This window comes from Onychomys torridus, chromosome 2, assembly GCF_903995425.1.
Source record: "Onychomys torridus chromosome 2, mOncTor1.1, whole genome shotgun sequence".
NCBI lineage: Eukaryota > Metazoa > Chordata > Mammalia > Rodentia > Cricetidae > Onychomys > Onychomys torridus.
This window is the reverse complement of record NC_050444.1, coordinates 99,787,309-99,808,212: the sequence shown is the minus strand read 5'-3', so window position 1 is coordinate 99,808,212 and position 20,904 is coordinate 99,787,309. Positions and strand designations below refer to the sequence as shown.

General features: G+C 41.8%; 1 protein-coding gene across 5 annotated transcripts in view; it reads left to right on the top strand.

The window, feature by feature from the left end:
• Nfib (nuclear factor I B) overlaps positions 1 to 20,904 on the top strand; it is a 216,241-nt gene that overhangs the window by 106,106 nt on the left and 89,231 nt on the right. For all 5 annotated transcript variants that reach the window (XM_036179267.1, XM_036179266.1, XM_036179270.1 and 2 more), the window contains exon 3: positions 20,073 to 20,126. In XM_036179267.1, coding sequence (XP_036035160.1) covers positions 20,073 to 20,126 — 54 coding nt within the window. The remainder of the gene's footprint in view (positions 1 to 20,072; positions 20,127 to 20,904) is intronic.

Genomic DNA, 20,904 nt, shown 5'->3' with positions numbered 1-20,904 from the left:
GCAGTGAGATAATGCTACATCATCCCTTCCGGTTGAGCCAACTAATGGCTAAGTAAAAACAGTAGCTGACTGTAAATGGGGTGTGGCTCTGCAGCCTCCTTGGGTGTCATTTGTTTTTAAATGCCGGAGTCCTCCTAATGGCCCGCTGCAGTTCTTGTTCTGTTTGCAATGTTGACTCCAGTTTTCTTTGAGTGAAAATGAGCAAGTGGAAGGGTTGCTAGTTAAAATCAAACACATAAACTAACACACACACACACACACACACACACACACACACACACACACACACACACCCTTTAGCGGCAAAATGTAATGTATATGGGCATCACCAGACTACATAACGTTTTTCCTTTAAATTCTTTTCAGCCCTTGCCATCTTAAGATATGCCTTACCACTTCCCAGGGAAACATACATAGGAGCAAATTAAGTTTCTGAGAGAGTAGAGGAGGATCCTGTTTAAGTAGATTAGAGTCTGGCATTCCATTTAACTTCATCAGTCATTTCAAGCGGAGGATGGACACTGTAACCGGCTGCGACTTGCCAATTAGCTGGGCTTTCCCCGCTGTTTCTGGTTTGGCAGGGATGAGGTGGTTCACCCTGATGCTTTGCTGCCTGCCAAGGACACATGGCCAGCTCCCCGCTTCCTGTCTTCCTCTTTGTGTCCCGGCCTTGCCTTCCAGACAGCTGCCAGGTGATGGTTGCCAAAAATCTTCCTTCCTTCGGAAAGGTCAAGTAACCTCAAGTCACCTATGCCAATATTTGTGTTTTCTTTTTAATCCTTCTGTGCTCCAGTTGGAGAAAACCATACAACTGAATGCTGAGAGTGGAGCCTAGGGTCACTTCAGATCTCTTGGATCTGAACCTGGAGCATCCCTGAGCCAGTTGGGGATGGTGCTACTAGTATTGTGCTGTTCGCAGCTCTGTGGAGTGTGATAGAGTTCACAAGGGTTCAGGGAGGATCCAGATGCTTTTTAGGATTCCCAGCTCACTTGTGATCTTTGGCCAAAGCCTGATGCATTGCATGGCAGGAGGAGAAGAATGTGGAGATAGGTTTTGGCTAAAGGCTTACATTTTTGAAAGGACTTGATAGTTGTGAACCTGTCTGCTTTCCCGTTTGGCGTCTGTACATGGCCTGAGGACAGCGGGTGACTTAACTGGGAGCCTGCATGATGGAAGGGCCACTTTCGTGGCCCTGGCATGGCTGTAGGGATCAGAACCGCTGGGACAGAGGTTCAGGAAGCAGGACTGTTAAAAGGCCTCTCAAATGACTCACACACTCACCAAATAGGTGGACGGAACAGGCCAATGGTTACAAAACCAAACCAGACAAATAACATTTCTGGTCCCCATACAGCAAATGGCCTCACGTGCCCTTTCTGGTTGATCTGTGTGGATCACCTCATGCCTAGCCTAGCTTGCTTCAGTAGATTGTACACAGACCACAATCAGTGATAACACTTTTTAGAAGACTGATGTTCTAGAACCTTAATAATAAGAAATTCCCTTTAAAGAATTTCCTGATTTAAGCTCTGTGTTCTAAGATTTTTTGTTTTGTTTTGTTTTTCTTTCTTTTTGTTTTTGTTTTTGTTTTGTTTTGTTTTTTTTCAAGACAGGGTTTCTCTGTGTAGCTTTGTGCCTTTCCTGGAACTCACTTGGTAGCCCAGGCTGGCCTCGAACTCACAGAGATCCGCCTGTCTCTGCCTCCCGAGTGCTGGGAATAAGTTTTTTTTTATATTTAATTGTTTTCTGTGACACATGGGACAACTACAGCCTGTGTCCACATTGTGATGTCCATTTTGCATTGGAAGTTTTGTGTCTCTAATTTTTATTTTTTTTAAGTACTGGACATTGAACTTGGGACTTACTGCATGCTAGATCAGTGCTCCACCACTGATCCAACACCTCTAATACTTTATAAGGCAAAGAAATTTTATTCCTTACGTAGAAAAAAGTTCCATTTGAGGACAGTGGAACTCTGACTAAAATGGAGCTACCTACTGTATCTCAATGGTGTTTGCGGACTGATAGAGGGGAGTGCTGCATTCTGTTCAAAGACTCGGGAAAGTCCGGCATGGTCCTGAGATTTTTTTTTTTTTTTTTTCTGACATATTCCTCCTAAACTCCTGATGGGCTTTGGTGAGAATGACACTGCTCTGAGCCACCTTTTTGTCTTTGTATTGTAGGCTTGTAGAGTTGGGCCCAGGTTACCTTTGTAATTTTACCCCCCTCCTCTTTTTGACTTCTAAATTCTGCTGAAAAGTTGCAGCCTCAGGGACACCTGACTTTCTGACAGGACTAACAAACACTACTAATTTAGAACACATGTTCTTCAGAGTTCACCTATAGCCTTGGGTACCAGATTTACAAGCTCAGCATCTTCCATTGTAGACAGCATAATTTTTCTTAAACTCCCTCTTTGCCTTTCCTTGAACTATAGTCTTTTCTAACAGTAATAAGGAAATTTGGTTATGGGTATAATTGCCAGGAGGCAATTGTCCCCTGGAGGACTTAGTAGAATTTTCTGCTCTATATCTGAGGGCTGGGCTCCATCAAGATGATCATTTACAAATAACTCAATTAGAATAATAACAACAATACTTTTATTTTTATGACAACTTTCCCTGTAGGGATCAAAGTGCATTGGAAAGGTCCTATCAAGTTCATATTCTAATACACTAGTGGGAAGGAATAAATAAACATTTAAAAAACTCTATGATAGCTCCTTTGAGGTAGAGGAGTAAAGCAGAGTGGTAAGTGACATCCCTGAAGTCTCAGATGAAGTCACTGGGGCAACAACAAGGAAGATGGAGGTGAAGGCTCCTCATCTCAAGCCATGCTCCTTGTAATGGATGGATCAAAACACAGCAGGCCCTTTTGGACTTGCAAATGATGTAGGGGAAAGTGCTTGGGAAGCTGTGAAGGCCTCTTTGTGGTCTTATCACCTCCTCCAAGTGGAAACCAAGAAAGAGCTCTGTGTTGTTATCCAGCTGGTCCATGACCCACTTCTTCACTGACCGGACCCAAGCTGCCAGTTGTTTTCTTCATTAATGAAGGACTAGTGGAAAGTTTACATTTGGAATTCTGAATTTAAAAACCTCCTATGAGATTGACAACATATTCTGAGACAATTAGGAAGTTGAAGATCAAATATCAAAGGTTTGCTTAAACTGCAAACCAAATACTCAAATGTCTTGGTGGGGTTGTTTGCTTGTTTGCTTCCTTTTTCCTTCTTTGTGATTTTACTGTAGACTCTATAGTTAATGAGTATAATGAACTTGGGACTGATTCATTTTTATTTTTCCTTTTTAGTGGAACTAGGAAAATTGGGAATAAAATTACTTCTAATTTCCCAATTTGATTTCAAGCAGCCTTGGTGGCTGCTGTCCCTGGGGAGTAGACACAATTAATGACAGACAGAATCTTAACACTTTTGTTTATTTTATTATGGTTAAAGATAACATATTTGGAGTAGAGTTCTTGGCTCAAGTATCTAGTGTTCATGGAGGCTTGTGTTTGATACTGATCCCCAGCAAAGGAAATCTCTTCCACATACTGGAGCTCAGGGTCCACATGTGCCTTTGCTTTTGACTTTAGTGGGAAAAACGTGAATTTAGGTAAAGTATACACACTTGAGGTTTTGTTTTTTGGTTTGTTTTTTAAATCATTTATTTGTATTTTCAAAATTCTCGGGTGAGTTTCTGTTTTCTTCCACTTTACTCTAAACAAATTGCATTTAGATGTCTTCCTGGGGGTCTCCTGGGAGGCATAATGGCCTTGAGACGATCTCATCACCTCTGCACCTCTTGTTGTGCCTTAACCTTAATGAATGTTCAGCCAAAACCCAATCCAGGTAAACAAAGTCAAAAGTTCAGTCCATGCGAGCGTGTTTTGTGAACTAGCAGAGGGGAAATACCCATCCTTCAACGGTGCTGTTAGCCTTGCCCCGGGGCCAAGGGAGTAAGTGCTGCTAATACCAGGTGAATGGATCATGTCAGCTAATTATTCCATTAAAAAAAATCAGATTGTATTAATAAGGAATTTTCTTATTATCTTGTTAACTTGTGTTTGCAAAGGAAATTTTTGAAAACATTTTCTTAAGCCATAACCCCCCCCCCCCCATCTTTTGTTATAGCCTCAAGATTCTCTCTCCTTTCAGGGCTCCATTATATTCTGGTTTTCTTGGTGTAACATGTGCAACTGTGGATTCTTTCTCAGTGAAAGAAAGCCCAGTATTGGCACCTTTGAAGCATACCAGTCTTTGAATGGGACTCTGAAGGGAGGAGGAGACTTTGGGTCCACGCTGGGATGACTGTTCTCCTTGGGCTGGCTGCTTCTGAAGCCATTTATATTGTCGTTGAATCAACACCTCAGGAATGCAGCACAGTGACAGTTTCATCATTTGTAGTTTAGACTTCCAATCATCTTCTTTGAGATTACTTCTGTTTTATGTCTTTGAAAATTTATCCAGACTTTCTCACGTTGTATGTCATTGTCTATTCTTAATATACTGAGTTTGCCGAGAATTAGGAAACTTCAACAAGGTGACGAAGGAAGAAGTTCATCATGGGGCTAGGGTGGGGAAGGGCTCTGCAGGCTGCTGGGTGGGAGTCGGAGATGTTTTTACCTTTACTAGGTTAAATCTTGCCTTGCTCATTGGTCAGTGGTCTACAAAGCCCTTTGCCTCATTCACAGCTGATCACTCTTATGAAGTGAAGTTAATTGCCGCAATCCTATTCTTGAGCAGAGAGACCTCCAGCTACCCTCTCTAGGGCCTTCATTGGCGTTGATAGCCAACGTGTGCTCTCTTAGGCAGACCCAGGTAATGAGATGCCCTTTGAGGTTAGAGGTCAAAGTGAATCGGAACTGAGAGTGACTGTGGACATCAGAGACAGAGAAGAAGGGAGGTGGAGAGGAGGCATCCCACATCTCCGATTCAAACAAACAAACAAACAAACAAACAAACATCTCCCTATCATATTTCAGTCCCATTTTGTTCTGTCTGCTATGGTATATGTAAAGCAGATGTAGATTTTTGGCTTCTTAGCAAAATCCTCAAATAAGTTGTATGAATTTGGAGGTAAGTACCTCTTTGTTTGATCAGTCCATGTATACACCTTGTGACTTAGGGCCCTTCCCAGCATAGAGAATCCAAAGGAAGAATTGGGGTGACTTATTGTTTCTTTCTGCTGTCTTTCAAAATTGTAACTTACAATGAAAGTTTAGCTTTCATCTGTTATGTGTGTAATTTAAAGATGGTTAAGTTTTAGACCCACGTTCCTCCTGACATTATTGGGCTGCCCGTGCCCAGACCTCTTTACCAGGGAAAGTCCTGGGCCATCCCCACTTGTGGTTCCTTGTGCTTTTGCATTATGTCTGTGTCTGCATTGTTGAGATTGTATTTTAGTTTCTCTGTAAATCTACAACTTTCTCACCTGCATAAACAGGGAGACGATAGACGAAAAAAGTGGATGTTGTTGCTTAATGTCCTTTGTGGCCATTTTGTGTCTAGTTAGACTATACTCCCATTTTCTTTTTTCAATAAATATTTTTTTAGTTAAATTTATAAATTTTTGTCATACAATTGCTCAGGTTGATTAAAATAGAACTTAGAATCAAATTCAAAATAATTGAGTACACATAATTTTTCTTTAAAAAAGGTTCGTTTTCCTTTTTGCCTGTATATACATGTATGTGTGGTGCTGGTGAGGATTGGTTCACAAGTGAGTACAGGTGCTGGTCAAGTCCAGAAGAGGGTATTGGATTCCCTGGAGCTGGAATTATGTACACGTGCTTGTGAGCCACATGATGTGGGTTCTGGGACATGAACTTGGGTGCTGTGGAAGAGCAGCACATGCTCTTAATTGTTGAGCCATCTCTCCAGCTCCCACTAAACATGAGTTTTCAGTGGATAAAGTCTCCACACGCTGTTCAGTGATAACTCTCACAAACTTGGGTGATATTGGTCAAAGGAGGCATTGTTTTAGTGAGGGTTTCCCTTGCTGTGGTAAAACACCATGACCAAAAGCAATTTGGGGAGGAAAGGGTTTATTTCATCTCATACTTCAAGGAAATAGTCCATCACTGAGAGACATCAGGGCAGGCAGGAACCTAAGTAGGGCAGGAACCTGGAAGCAGGAGCAGAGACCATGGAGGGGTGCTGCTTGCTGGCTTGCTTTCCATGGCTTGCTCAGCCTACTTTCTTTACAGCACTCAGGACCAACTAGCCCAAGGATAGCACCACCCACTATATGATCTGGGCTCTCCTACATCAATCCATCAATCATGAGTTAAGAAAATGTACCACAGGCTTGCCCACTGGCCAATCTAGTTGGGATATTTTCTCAATTGAGGGTTGCCTCTTCTCAAAGGCTATAGCTTCTATCAAGTTGATAACAAAACAAAACAAAATAAAACAAAACAAAACATAACAAAACAAAAAACCTATCCCTGACATCTATAAAATAAAACCTGGTTATGGTGAAAGTCTCAAATGACTGAGAGAAGTATAAGGTCATGGAAATGCAACTGCATAACATTATATAAAAATTTATCAAGCTCCTAAGTTTTCCAAAAGACATGTAGTTGTGTGTAAAGGAACAGCATGCAAGCAGAGAGACTTTATTAATCATTGGAGAGAAAGCTTGTACCACAGTAAAAAGAAGAATAAGTGGAAGTGGATGTTTGGGGTTACTAAAAAGTGTCCCAGAAGACTGTATTTTGAACTTGATTTTGAAAATTTTTTATTATTTTTAAATATCAATAGCATGGGGCACAAAAGGCTTTGGTGTATAAGAGTCATGCTTATGACAGAATAGTGCCTTTTCATTATTTTTGGGATAATCGTGAATGTTCAAGTATTCCAAGTGACATTATATTTAGTCTGACTTATATTGACTAAGTCCGTTGCCTGGCATCGGTGCTAGAATTATAAAAATGTCAGACTTCAAAAAGTACTTGCTGTTGTTAGCTAAGACAAACAGAACTCCTCCCAGGCTGTTCAGTAGAAGAAATTTCATAGAAGGGACCAATTGCAAAAAACATTAGAAGAGCTGAAAGCCAAACGTGTAAGGCATCCTAGACAGCAGCCCACCACCATCGTCAGCAAGCAGAGGGAGCAAGAGAAGTGCTACTGTTTCTAGAATCCTTGAGTAGAGCTGTTTGGAGGAATAGATGCACAGAGGAAAGACCCTACCCAGCGGTAGCTTGAATCTGTAAAAGGAAAGCAAACCACTTCATATGGAGGCATATGAGGCATACAGAGAACCACGCCAGAAACAAGAAGCGTTTACGCTTTTCTTTGGTCCTGCCATTGCTCCCAGCTGATGGACCTGTCTAAAGTCAAGTAAGAGGATTGGGCAAGGCAGACTCAGAAAGGGAGGGAGTAGGGGTGGGCGGGGCCTGATGACCAGTTGCCATTCTTTGGTGGTTCTCTTTGGGGTCCGGTGGGGAGGGGGGTACTCGAGAAGAAAAACAATCTGAGGAAACCAGGAAGCTCTCACACCTATTTTCTTTGTTAGAATTGGATCACTTAGTGTTTTTATTCTACCTAATACAGGATTGAATAGTCCCTTTAAAAAATTTCCACAGATGATCTTGTTGATTAATATAAAATTTTAATCTTTTCAAAAAAGAATTCGGTTTTCCCTAATTGATTCCAGAACCTAAATCTCTTTGAAACAAGAACCAACCTGCGATGGGCTGCAATTTTTTTGTTGTCAAAGCTGAAACAAAGACTTTGAGATCATTAGGAGGAGGGACCAAGAGTCTGCAAGGGACCACTGTCTGCTGCCTGTGTGCTATCTGTAACTGGCAAATAACAATGCGGTTTTCTGGGTTCCTTTATGACTTTCTGTGGGTTGGATGATCTCCTCCTCCTCCTCCTCCTCCTCCTCCTCCTCCTCCTCCTCCTCCTCCTCCTCTTTCCCTTCTCCTCCACTTCCTCCTCCTCCCTCCTTCTCCCCCCCCCCCCCCTTCTTCTTTGGGTTGGAAGGCAGTGTCAGTTTTAAAAGGGTAGCATGATAATCAGTTTGGAGAAGTAAGAACACTAGCCATGATTGTTTTATAAGTATGGTAGATAAGTCTGTTCTAAAGAGCTGAAAGTTATTCTGTGTTAAACTTTGTCACATCTGGAAGTCATTGACGTTTGAAAGTCTGGTATCTTCAGGGTTAAGACATATGGATGGAAATTTTGCAGATACTTATTTTCTTTATATATTTTTGGATTTAGCTTATAGAGTTGAATTATGAAGAGGCAATTTGAATCTCAATTAAAGATAAAATGGGAGGGATTCTGAGCATTTCACAGTTTCTTGCATTCATACAGGTTCTTTTGGCCTCTTTCTTTAAAATGGCTGTGATAGTGGGCGTTCCTTTCCTCATAGATGTTTTTTTTTACATCTCCCGAGCAACCAGTGTAGATTCATTCCACTGTGGGCTTATAAAAAGGCAATTTACCATTCTCAGAGTTATCTGTATTTGAAACCACTTATTAAAATAATAGTTTGAAATATTGTTATCTCATATTTATAATAAATCTTCATGTTTTATGAAGTAGTTTGTAAACTTACATTGTAACTTCAGATTGTAAACATTTTATAGTTCTTTTAAACATTCCTTTGACTAGAATAATCTTGATATTCCTTTAAAAAGGAAGGAAAATTTAAGTGAGCTTTTTTTTTTTTATTTTCAATATAATTTAGTGACATTCCTTTCATGCAGCCTTGATTTGCAACAGGAGTTAATTTTCTCCTTTCCTTCTGTGTCTTTTACTTTTAAAAAAATGTTAGTTCCATGATATGCTATTCAAGTTGCTTTCCTGGTAAATTAGGTTCTGCCCAGAAAACAGGGGCAGAAGTTCCTTGAACCACTTATCAAGGAACTGTTGGAACATTTAAGCTGTTATCTGCTGCAATCAGCAGGGTTCCTGGTCACAAGGGACTTTTCTGGTTCCTTCCTCTGTTATTATGATAAAGGTGTGTCAGAAACAGAAAGAGGTGATGCATGGACAGAACCTCCTTCACCTTCTGTAGAAATCTGTTCTTCTCAGCCTGCTCTACTGTTCACGTCATTGTTGGCACCCTCAGAGATATATATATCCCATCTGATCAGTAATTCCAAGTTCTATGATATAATAATAAGCAAAGATAGGTAATTAACCACACATACCTAATATATGATATGTAAGCCTATCATTTTTTCCTATAAGCTCATATAATGATTTAAACATAAATATTTTAATGACTTGGCAAAACCTTTCTTTGAAAGACAAGGTTTCACAGTATAGTCCTGGCTGGCTTCCTGCTCAGAGATCTGCTTGTCTCTGTCTCTGTATTGGGATTAATGATTGGGTCACCAGGCCTTTCTGATTTCTAGGCTTACCACAGGAGACATTTTTATTCAAATAAAGAATTTTCTAGAAAACATGCCTATAATAAGCACTGAAAAAGATAGACTAGGAGTTTGGAATCATTGAGTGAGCTAATTGCTATATGTACTTGTAGAGAAGTTGCAGACAAATATATGTAGGTAACAAAACAGCCCGAAGTTATGATTATTAATGACTCCATAATTAGTATTCCAAAATGTTCAAGCATTACCAGCTATCATCTTGTTTCCAAGAGGATTGTAGCTGTTCATTCAAAAGATATGACTGAGCACCTACTGTGTTCCAAAAACTGTGCTCAGCTGAAAATAAAACTAAGATGGCTCTTGATCCCATGGATATAAAATGTGGCAGGATGGATGGACACTGACCCCATCCTTCATTACTGTGATTGGCAGGAGTCTGGAGGGAAAACAGGAAGACTTATCATGTGCAGTTTTATGGGGGGGGGCAGATAGTAACTAAAACGTAATGTACGTGTTTAGGAATGTTGTAGCTTTTCTCATTGTGTCTGGAAGTATCCTGCCACGCCTCCTCCACCGCTTTTCTACTCCCTTTAGAACCAGTCTAGCCTGAACCCTTACGTCTCTTTTAGCCAGTGTTGTTTTTGTTAGTTTGGCCTTTTTGTTCGTGAGATAAGGACTCACTTTGTATCTCAGGTTGACCTTGACAAACTCTATGTGATTCAAGTAACCTCAGACTCTCAGCAATCCTCCTGCCTCAGCCTCCCAAGTACTAGAATTACAGGCATGAACCACTGCCGACTTTTTATCCAGTTTTACATTAGTGGGCAAGATGAAAGCCGAGTCTGGTGTGCAGTGGTTTGCTTAGGGTCAGAGTCCAGATGGCCGAGGAAGGTAGGAGTCCGGACTCAGGCCAGTATGGGGGAACATGTCCTGCCCAGGGAACAAAGATAATTGGTGAAGCATTAGAAAGCCCTGTGTTGGTTTGGCTTTAACCTAGATGAATGATACTAAGTCTGGGGAAAATACAAGGAATGGCGTAGCACACAGAAGGGACAGTTGTAGGCAGAGTGTGATGTGTATGATTTAGAATAATGCAGGAAAAGCTGAGGACATAAAGCAGGCATGTGAGCCTCTGCCAGGCAGGGGACAAACACTGACAGACACTCCAGGGAAAGCAGCATTTATTTTTCCACACGCTCTTCTTAACAGAATTTCAGACCAAAGACATAAATATTGATTTGCTCTCTACTGAAATTCTTCATCCAGTTTTAAATTCTCCTCCACGATTTTGCCTTTGAGTCTTGGGCCATTCTACTTTTCATTTTCAGTTTGCTCCACATGCCTCTCTCAAAATGCAAGCTTCCTGGCTACCAAGAGGGGGAGAATGGATTATACACTATCGCTGAAATCCAAGCTGTCTCCAAGGTGGAAGTGAGTACAGCCATCTCAGCCCTCCCTGGATCTGGCCAGGCTTCTGGAGAGGACTCCATTAGTTTTCTGTGGCAAGCCACACTGGTGAATTGTTCCTTGAAGTACCCAGTGGCATGTTCATGGAGTATTGTCAGATACAGGCAGCATTTCTGAAAGATTATAAATTGTACAAGTCTCTTCAGAAACTTAAAATACAGCTGGAAACGTTTTGCTTCCAACAAACATGCAATCTTCATAAAATTGAGAAAGAAATGTTTTGAATAAATAATGTTTTAGTTTATTTCTCTGCAGTGTGAGGACTATTTTTTTTTTTTTTCGGTCAACATCATGCCATAGATCTCCCCCCTCTCCACACTAGCACTCTCGCCTCTGTGTTTACATTATGCTGGTGCGTTCAACTTGATTTTTAAGTATGCCAGATTGCTCTGCCTTGTTTTTAAAGATAGAAAACTGGATTTGCTCCCGGGGACTCTTTCCATAACTAGGCCAGTTTAAAAACTAAACAAGGATTGAGTCAGTTAATTAATTTAAATGAGATTACAAATCAAAAACATATTATGCAATCTTGATTTAATTACCACATTTTATTTACTTAATTGAAAACACACTGCAGAAAGTCAGCAATCTTGACAATGACCTGAACGGCATCTTTGCATTCTGTACATTAAAGGACTTGAAGGCAGAAGCTCAGGTGATCCTGGTGGGATCCGTGGCTTCCTCAAGTCTTTCTCTCTGCATCAGCAGACAGTGATGAACATGATCATAGTGCAGGTTGAGGATGGACTTCCCTGGCCTTTGCTTTGGAGTCTTGTGTCCCCGGCCGTGCTGTGCTACAGCCCTATCCCTGCGCCTGGCCTTCGTGGTGGGCACCTCTGCTTTGTTCTTCAGTGTTCCCATGATGTTGCTCCCTTAACTTTCAGCACTCTGAGATTTTGGCTAATTCCATGTGGACAAATTTCAGTCTAGGGCTCAAACAAATCCTTCTAATCCTTGGGATATGAGGCTTTGAGTCTAATCTCCCTGTTAAGCAAAAAAGTAGGTTTTTTTTTTTTTTTTTTTTTAAATAAGAAAGTTGAGTAATAGAATTACTGGAGAGGCAAATAGAATGTGTCTCTGGGAAGAGACAGGATGGGGGGTAGTTGGGGGAAATGGGATAGAGAGGCCAAAGCCTAAAGGGAGACCCCTTAAAGGGGGGACCATGAAAGAAAGATAAGATTCCACTGCCCAACCCCACATTCATGAGCTTTTCAGAAGCAGGAAAGCATTCAGTTTGTCCATGTATCTTTGCATTACTTTAATAAACATTTAATAGGAGGGAAAGAAACTATCATAAAGTTATAGTTTTGTGCCCCCTCTACTAACAAAGCAGCCCTCCTCTAAAAGTGAGTACTGTTCAACTGTGCTGGAGGGCAGAAGATTCCTGGCCCATGCATGTAATGGAGACTGTAGTTCCGTAAAACCAGCTTACTGTCAGCCTGTGGGTCAGTCTTCTGGGGTCATCACAGAGCTAGGGTGTGGAGCAAGATGGGCAGGGGCATTTTCTGAGGATTGTTCTCTTCTTCCTGTCCTGAAAAACAGGCATGGTTGTTATCTCTTCATTGCCTTGTTTTTAAATATGTATTTATATCCCTTTCTTGAAGTTTCTTCTTTTTTCACATTTTCAGCCTCCCCTCCCCCCCCCCCCCCCCCCCCCCTGCTTCCTTTTTTTTTTTTTTTTTTGGTCTTTTTGTTTTTTCCAGACAGGGTTTCTCTGTGTAGTTTTGGTGCCAGTCCTGGATCTCGCTCTGTAGACCAGGCTGGCCTTGAACTCACAGAGATCTGCTTTGCTCTGCCTCCCAAGTTCTGGGATTAAAGGTGTGTGCCACCACTGCCCAGCTACAATGCTTCCTTTTGTTACGGTTATATATTTAGTTTGTTAAAGCATGCTATGTTGGTGTATTAATAATGTAGGATAATTTAAGGAGAAGGGAACTGTTCTCAGTCCCTAAGAAGTCTCCTGGTGTTCTTTAACTGACAATGAACTAGCTTTTCTATTTTTCACCTGCCTAAGGCAAAGGACTCGGACAAAGGGACCTCTATCATGTGATGACTAATTTTAGTTCTAGTAGGAGGCTATCTGTAGGTTGACAGGTTAAAGTTTGGGTTTCATTTGCTCTTCTGATATCCCTCAATATAAAAGCTATATTGTTATAGAATCATATAATTTTAGAGCCGGAAGAGTGCCTATAGTTTATCTTACTCAGTCCCTTATTTGTGCCCAAATGACCATAAATTGAAGTTGTCCTTCTCAAATTCAGTCCCTGTCTTCTTCTTTTTCATTCTTTTCAATTTTTCTTTTTTAAAATATTTACTTATTTGTATTATATGTATATGAGTGTTTGCCTGCATGGATATCCATGGGTCTAAGTGTGCATCCCAGGCTGTCCTGGAACTTGGTAGTGCAGGCAGGTTGTATATCTTATCTCCATCTAGAGTCGAGGTTGACCAACACATGACACCACACCCAAGGACAATTCATTTGCCAGCGCTCAAGTCTGAGAAGAAAATGAAGTCCTGGAAGATTGCTTAGAATAGAAGGCCTTTAGAGGCTGCAGGTCCAGACATTCCTTCACCTTCTTCTTGCTTCTGGACCCCAACTAAACTACTCTTCCCTGTGTTGGTGAGAGCCAACAATCATTTCCTGATGAAAGTGTTCATGTGACCCTCCTTTCTGCTTCTATAACCAAATGTCCAATCTAGAAGCAGGGAAACCCTGCCTTAGCCCCGACCTGAGTTGTGGGAATGGCTCCTCTGTTCCCCTTTCCTCCTCCTTGGGTGATCCTCTGCATGGAGTGGCGTGCTGTGCATCTCTGGACTTCATGTAGCAACTGTTCTTTGTGGATTTAACTAAGCATTGCAGGTGTTTGTCCAAACCTTTAGATATAAGGTAATACATTGGCAAGACATTGATTAGACACCCCCAAAAGATGATGGATCGTGAGGAGGTCAGAATGAAGAAAGGGGGACTTCATAGGCCAAGCCTCACGCATCAAATGTTGATGGGCACGAGCTAAGGTACACAGCCAGGCACTGGCAGAGGTCAAACCAAGATGCCTTGATGTATATTAAAACCTTTGGAGCTCTTTTGTGGCTATGTGGAATGCAAAGGTTTTAGCTTAATCAGTTTTGAGGTTTGTTTTTTTTTCCCCCCCCCGAGACAGGGTTTCTCTGTGTAGCTTTGCACCTTTCCTGGAACTCACTCTGTAACCCAGGCTGGCCTCGAACTCACAGAGATCCGCCTGCCTCTGCCTCCCGAGTGCTGGGATTAAAAGTGTGTGCGTGTGCCACCACCACCCGGCCAGTTTTGAGTTTTAAAACGATCACTTGGAAGCAGAGTAAATCATGTACTGTATGTTGGTGGATCAGTCTGTTCTTATTATACTATTCCAAGGATCACCTCCATCTGATGACTTTTATGATGTGACTTTGGTTCCCTTCCCTAAGAAGAATCAAGTGTTTTTAAAATTAATTAATTTATTTTATATCCCTACTGCAGTTTCCCCTCCTTCCTCTCCACCTAGTCCCTCCCCCATCCACTCTTTCTCTGCTGTTTCTGTTCAGGAAAGGGCTGGCCTCCCGTGCATATCAACAAAACATGGCATATCAAGTTGCAGTGAGACTAAGTGCCTCCCCTTGTGTTAAGGCTGGGCAGTATGAGGAGTAGGGTCCCAAAAGCCACAAATGAGTCCAAGACTGCCCCTGTCCTGCTGTTAGGAGCCCCACAAGAGGACCAGGCTACACAGCTGGCACTTACATGCAGAGGGCCTAGGTCGGTCCCATGCAGGCTCCCTGGTTGTTGGTTCAGACTCTGAGCTCTATGGGTTTTCTTGTGATGTCCTGTCCCCTCTGGCCCTCGTAATTCTTCCTCCCTCTTTTCAGCTGGATTCCCCAAGCTTGGCCTAATGTTTGACTGTGGGTCTCTACATCAGTTTCCATCGGATGCTGTATGAAGACTCTCTGATGACAACCGGGCTAGGCCCCAATCTGGGGTTCAGGAGGCTTCCACCAGAAGTGTAGGCTGGGATATAGAGATGGTTTCTCTTTGATGTATTAACTTTTTAGTTGAAATTAATGTTGAAACAAATATGTACAAATGAAAAAGTTTTACATATTTGTGGGGGTGTACCATGACTATGTTACCACATGTATACATTTTGTAACATTTAAATCAGTTTTGACATGTCTTTCCTAGTTTGCATTTCTTTATGGTGAAAACATTCACAGTTCTTCCTTCCTGCTTTTCAAGTGGTCTGTCACCATCCACCATCGCTCTAGGAGCCCTGCCTTTTCCTTCTGTAACTGTGACCTGATGTTCTCCATCTGCCTTTCCCTTTCCTCCATCTCCAAGCTTTTAATCTGTGCATTCCTAGCACATTGGGTCACTTCTGAGCCCCAAGAAAAGATACAATATATATTATTTTAAACAACACACACACACAATATTTAGGGTATTGGCAAAACAGCTCAGTGGATCAAAGTACCTGGTGACCTAAGTTCAATCCCCAGAACTCATATAAAAAGTGGAAGGAGAAAACCTGACTCTGCAAAGGAAAGCCTCTCACCTCCACATGTGGCATGTCATCTGAGCTCATGGACACACACTAAATAAATGGATGAATAGATGAATATTTATAAGTATTCATTATAAACTGAATAAAAGTATGCAAAGCATTTCTGTGTGCCAAACACTGTCAGCTTCTGATACAAAGGAGCTCCAGGATTCTTACTGATTGTCATTTAATTGCTATGATCCTTAGCAACTCAGTTTTGATCTGCCCACCTCAGAGAGTAGCAGTTAGTCATGCCAGAAAGTTACTACTTGGTGACAATCATTTCACAGGCCCTTATTTACTATCACCACATACATACATACATACACACATACATACATACATACGTACATACATACATACATACACACATACATACATACATACATACACACACATCAAATATATATGTATATATACAAATATATTTGACAAACTTTTATTGAATTTTTACCAGATTACCTTAAAAACAGTTTGTTGTTTAGTGAGGGGAATGGACAGTAAATTTGACTTAGAACCACCTTCCTTTAGCACACCCTGAAGAGAATAAAACCCACCTGACGGTAACAATATATTTCAACAGGTATCAAAAACATGCTTTTGTTTTGATCTTTTTTTATTTTTTGAATTCTAAAAGTGACTTGGGATGTGCTGATAAATGGCAGGGAGGAGGGAAGTTGGGGAAGGTCAGGTCAGGTTCCCAGAAACATCTAATCTGCTGCAGGATCACTTGGCTTTGTGCGTTTCCCAAGATTGCATCCCACAGTAAGAAGCAAGGCGTCTGAGCAGGGCACACACAGGCAGGCACTTTGCACAAGTCCTTTAGCACAGTGTTCTCCATCAGAGCGGATCAGCTCCTTAGGTGAAGTCAGGTTAGAAGAGCAAGACTAGACAGGCTGCCTTCCAGAGAGGGGTGGAAACACTGGGCCATGGCTCTGTAGGTCATGCAGGGGTGTGAGTCCTTAACCCAAAGGACAGGAGTGGCCATGGTGACAGTCACAATGTAGAGATCTCATCATTCAGTTTCCTTCTTCCCCAAAGAATAACTACTATGTGTAGATTCATACTTGTGAGTAGAGAGAGCTGGCTGGGAGGGACACACTTGTAATCCCAGCCACCAGGGAGGCAGAGGCAGAAGGGTTCTTGAAGCTACAGTGTGAGATCCATTGTGAACAGGCCTGGAGATTTCTGAAGGAAGCAAAACAGCGTCAATTTTGCCTTTTAAAGTAATGCAACTCAGTTATGTTGAGTCAAGCGAAAAGAAGAAGAAATGTAAACAATACAGATTCAGATAAAGGACTAGAAAGCAAAGATGGGGAAAGGCGGGAAGACTGGTTGGGTACCTTCCAGGTCCACCTGCTTTCTTCTTTGTAGTGTCAGAATTTTCCTGGACTCAAAACATAGTGTGCTGGGCAGCTCCTAACCCTATTCCTGCCAGCCTCGTCCCTTAAAGGCTTCAGCCTCCAGGAAGGTGATTGCATCAGCTGCTTGTATCTCCATCTTGAGCATGCTACCTCCGGAGAGCTCAGGGTAGGGCTGTGGCACCTTCTGCAGCAGGGGCCTGGGACTGAGATATTGACATGTGTGCTCTGGGGCCGGGAGCACAGACCCAGAACTGCACCACTGTGGACAGAGCTTTGCTTCTTCCTTTTCTCGCTTCCTTCCCAAGAGTTAGTCCATTAAAAATCGTAAGCATTTTAATGTGCCTATGTTGTTAATAATATCTCTTGTGGTTTGATAGTGTAAGATGTACTAGAACCAAGCCTCTGTGCTTGGTATGTGCTTAGTATGATCCAATCTTTGTGGAGATTCTAAAGTAGACTATATTATTGCAGTTTTCATATCTAAGGTGCAAGATTCTAACCAATATTTTATAAGATCACCCTAGAGAGGACAGAGTCAGCGTTTAGTACCCCCCCCCCCACACACATACAGCAGAGAAGGGGTTTGAACAGAGTGATGGAAGTGGTTAATGAAACCTTTGAGTCTGGAGTAATTTGACCTGGGTGGTGATTTGTGGGGCTTTTAGATGTGGTCTGAAAAATTCCTTCTCTGAAGTCAGCCACAATAACAGTTCATTCTTGGGTTCTCTGCCAACTGTGGCTCCCTGGTTACTTCCTTCTGCAGCAGTTGGAATTAAGTGACTGATCTAAGGTGACATCAGAATAGATTGCAGTGTTAGAATTCATAGTGTGAGAAGTAAATGTGCTGTGTCCCCTTTCTGGGCCCCTCACCTGTGTTTTGGGAACACAGTCACAGTATTTGCTATTTTGCTTCATGAGAAGGTACAGGTTTTTCAGTATGATGGAAAACCTGTTACTAGGGGTGGGGGCCAGTAAACACCAGTTCATAGGTAGCAAATATTTGACAAAGTTATTTAGCTTTCCCCCAAACTCTTAAGGTGTTCTTAGTGAATGCCTGTTTGTTGGTTTTTAAGTCAATAGTTTTTTTTTTCCTTGAAGACATTGGTCTGCAGTTGTTGGGGATGAGAAGAGAATGTAACATTTAACACATAAGAAGACAGGGGCAGGTTGAGAAAGACTGCCCTGGTGGCATGTGGGACATTGTCGAAATGAGGGCTGGGCTATGGCAAGTGAGCAGGTCCTCAAGGAGAGACACACAAGGTTAGCAGCAGAGGTGAGGGAGGTGATGGGTGCCATCTTGCAGTCACTGTAGCCAAACATGATAAGGTTTAGGTGTAAAGTCCACAGCTCCTGGAGTGGGGCTACTGTGCCACTTGCCCGCTCATGATTGTGGCAGCATTCTGCCTTGCTGTTTTTAGATGCGCTTGTCTTAAAGTTTTGTACATAGGAACTGTGGAAGGTCTGGTCCGTGAGTCTGACCCTGTAAGTAGGGATCTCAACAGTCTAGACTTCCCTGAAAAGGTAAAGGAAGTGTCAGGCAACCTAAGCACTAAACACCAGAGGAACCCAAAGCAGAAACAGCAGAGGCTGTAACAAAATGAAACAGTTTAACATTTTACTGTAACTGTACATTCCAGGCTTAAAAGTGGCGGGGGCTGCATTCCCTTTGAGAGGAACAAAGAAAAAGATCCTTCTGTTAAGTTACAGGTCACCTAGCCTTGCCTCAGTTCCAGAAAACAGTAATCAGCCAGGGGCCTGGAGAAAAGTACTGGCCTCTGGCAGCAGGAGATGCTAGCCAGTGCGGTCAGGTTGTTCTTCTAGTTTCTTTCCCTCCATTTTGGGAAGTCAGGAGCAAGGTGAAGGACACTGTGGGAATCACAAAAACAAGTATGCTAAGATTTCATGAACTATACTCTAGAGTAAAGGAAAAAAACTCAAGGAAATGGAATAGAGGGATTACATTCTTCTTCCCTGTTAACCCTGACCTAGTGAGTAGGAGGCAAAGGGCAAAAATAAATAACCTGAGTTTTCTAAGGAATACACTAACAGGGTGAAGAACAATTGCAGTATGTTACTCACTTACCTGGCATAACCAAATAACCTTGATAAAAGCAAAAGCAGTCTACATTTCTGCTTAATTCAATTTCTTTGCTGCCTCAAGTATAAGGGCAAGGTTTTAAGGAAGAGATTGGTCGGTTTTTGGCAGTTGGAGACACTGCCAGTACCACATTTTGTTGAAATTCACTATTGTGCTCAAAATTGCCTTTCTGTAGGCAAGCAAAGAAGGCTGCTGAATTTGAGCCATCCATTTCTCTGGCATATACTGCAAGCCTAGTATGTTTACTCCATGAGCAGCCCCGGGGGCAGATAAAGAGGGAGACAGGCTATCTGCCCTTTCCTTCCTTCCTAGTGCAGTGTAGCTGTGGAGACAAAATGCAAGGGCTAGAACCAATAAAAAATTTCAAAGCAACTTCCCGCTGGTAAGTGTGTAAGAACCCAGAGCAGGTGACTCAAATAAATGCAGAGGGTCCATGGAGGCAGAGGAGTGAGCCAAACACAGCAGTGTCTATTGGTGAGGACAGGCGTACTGGCTGGCAGTGCCAGTGCTCTGAGCCCAGTCTGTGGTGTTGGTGAGGAATGGCATGGACTGGGCGGCTCCGAACGACTCTTCCTCCTTATCTACGGATCTGTCTGTATCTCGCAGATGGAGATTAAATTGATCCAACAATTTGCTCTCCACAAAGCCATGTTGGTTTTCCACCTAGTAATTTATGCTTTTCCTGGTGTTTGCAAATCGATTGCTATTATGGGATGCAGACAGAACTGGGCCAGGATCCAGTAGGTTGGGGGATTACTGGAGAGGATACGTGAACATTCGTGAGAAAGCCTGGAAGAGAAGGCTCTTGTTTCTGTGTATTTTATTCTCTGACAAAAAGCATATTTTCACGTTGTTTAAAGTGTTCTTAATTACATTTAGATTGTGTCTTTTAAGGGACAATATCTGCTTTATTTCAAATTTCCACTATCCGGCCTTGATATTTGCCTAACCTTCAAATGGTTTCAGTGGTTTTGCAGCCAGACCTCTCATAGCAGGAAACCTTTCTCCACCCCAAAGTGTTATAGATGAGTAATTGTTCCCTTTGACGAAGAAATACGTACAGGCATCTATCTAGTTTGATGACTAAAATGTTGCTATGAAAAGTCTTGGGAAAGTATGCTTTATTTAAACACTTCACTTCATTGTTGTACCTTAAAAAAATTTTTTTAAGCCCTTCTTAGTATTGTGAAATTCTTTCAAAGCAAATTAAAAAGAAAACATATTCTGTGATTTCTTTTCAGATTCTGGACAATCAGGAAGTCCAAGCCACAATGATCCTGCCAAGAATCCTCCAGGTAAATATGCGTCCCCGGACATGTGCACCCTGACACTGGTGGAGAACAAAGGAGCCCTGTATAGATCAACACCCATAATTGGTCAGCTGCCTGTTCTGCTCTGGCAGGCCGCAGGCTTGGGACAAGATGTGATTGTGTGTAGGACTCCGCAGTGGGAGCTGCTTCCTATTGGAGCTGTCAGTGTTCACCTGAGCGCAGAGGTTTTGATTTTTGTGGGTGTCTTTAAAAGCTGATTCAAACACATGTTTAGTTGTATGTCTTTTAGGCATTTGAAAAGCTAAAAAACCTTTTAATCATATTTTTAGTGGACAAAACCAAAACCAAAACCCCCAAACAAAACAGAAAACCTGGTAACAATTTCTCTACTCTTATAGTTTATGCACTCTGTTTTAAGAATGGTACTGGGGAGTAGTTATGTTTTTATAAAGGGGCTTTTGCAAGACTTTTAATTCACCATCTTCAGTTGAAGGTATAGATGGATGGCCTTTTTTTAGATAGAAATGGATGGTGCCAGACCTGAAAATGAGCATATGCGTTTCGGCTGTTCAGGGAGGGTGTGTTCTCCACATTCTGAACATAGAGCATTTTACTTTTGATTTAGAGCAGTGTTTTCCTTCTTATGAGAAAATAATATAAAATTAACAAAATGAAGAATTTAAATTTATGTTATTATAAGAATTTTAATTGTATCTGTGATTTTTTAAGAGACTGTTCTAAAAATATTCTTACCAAAAACAAAAACAAAAGCAAAACACAATAAACCCCAAAGAGCCACACT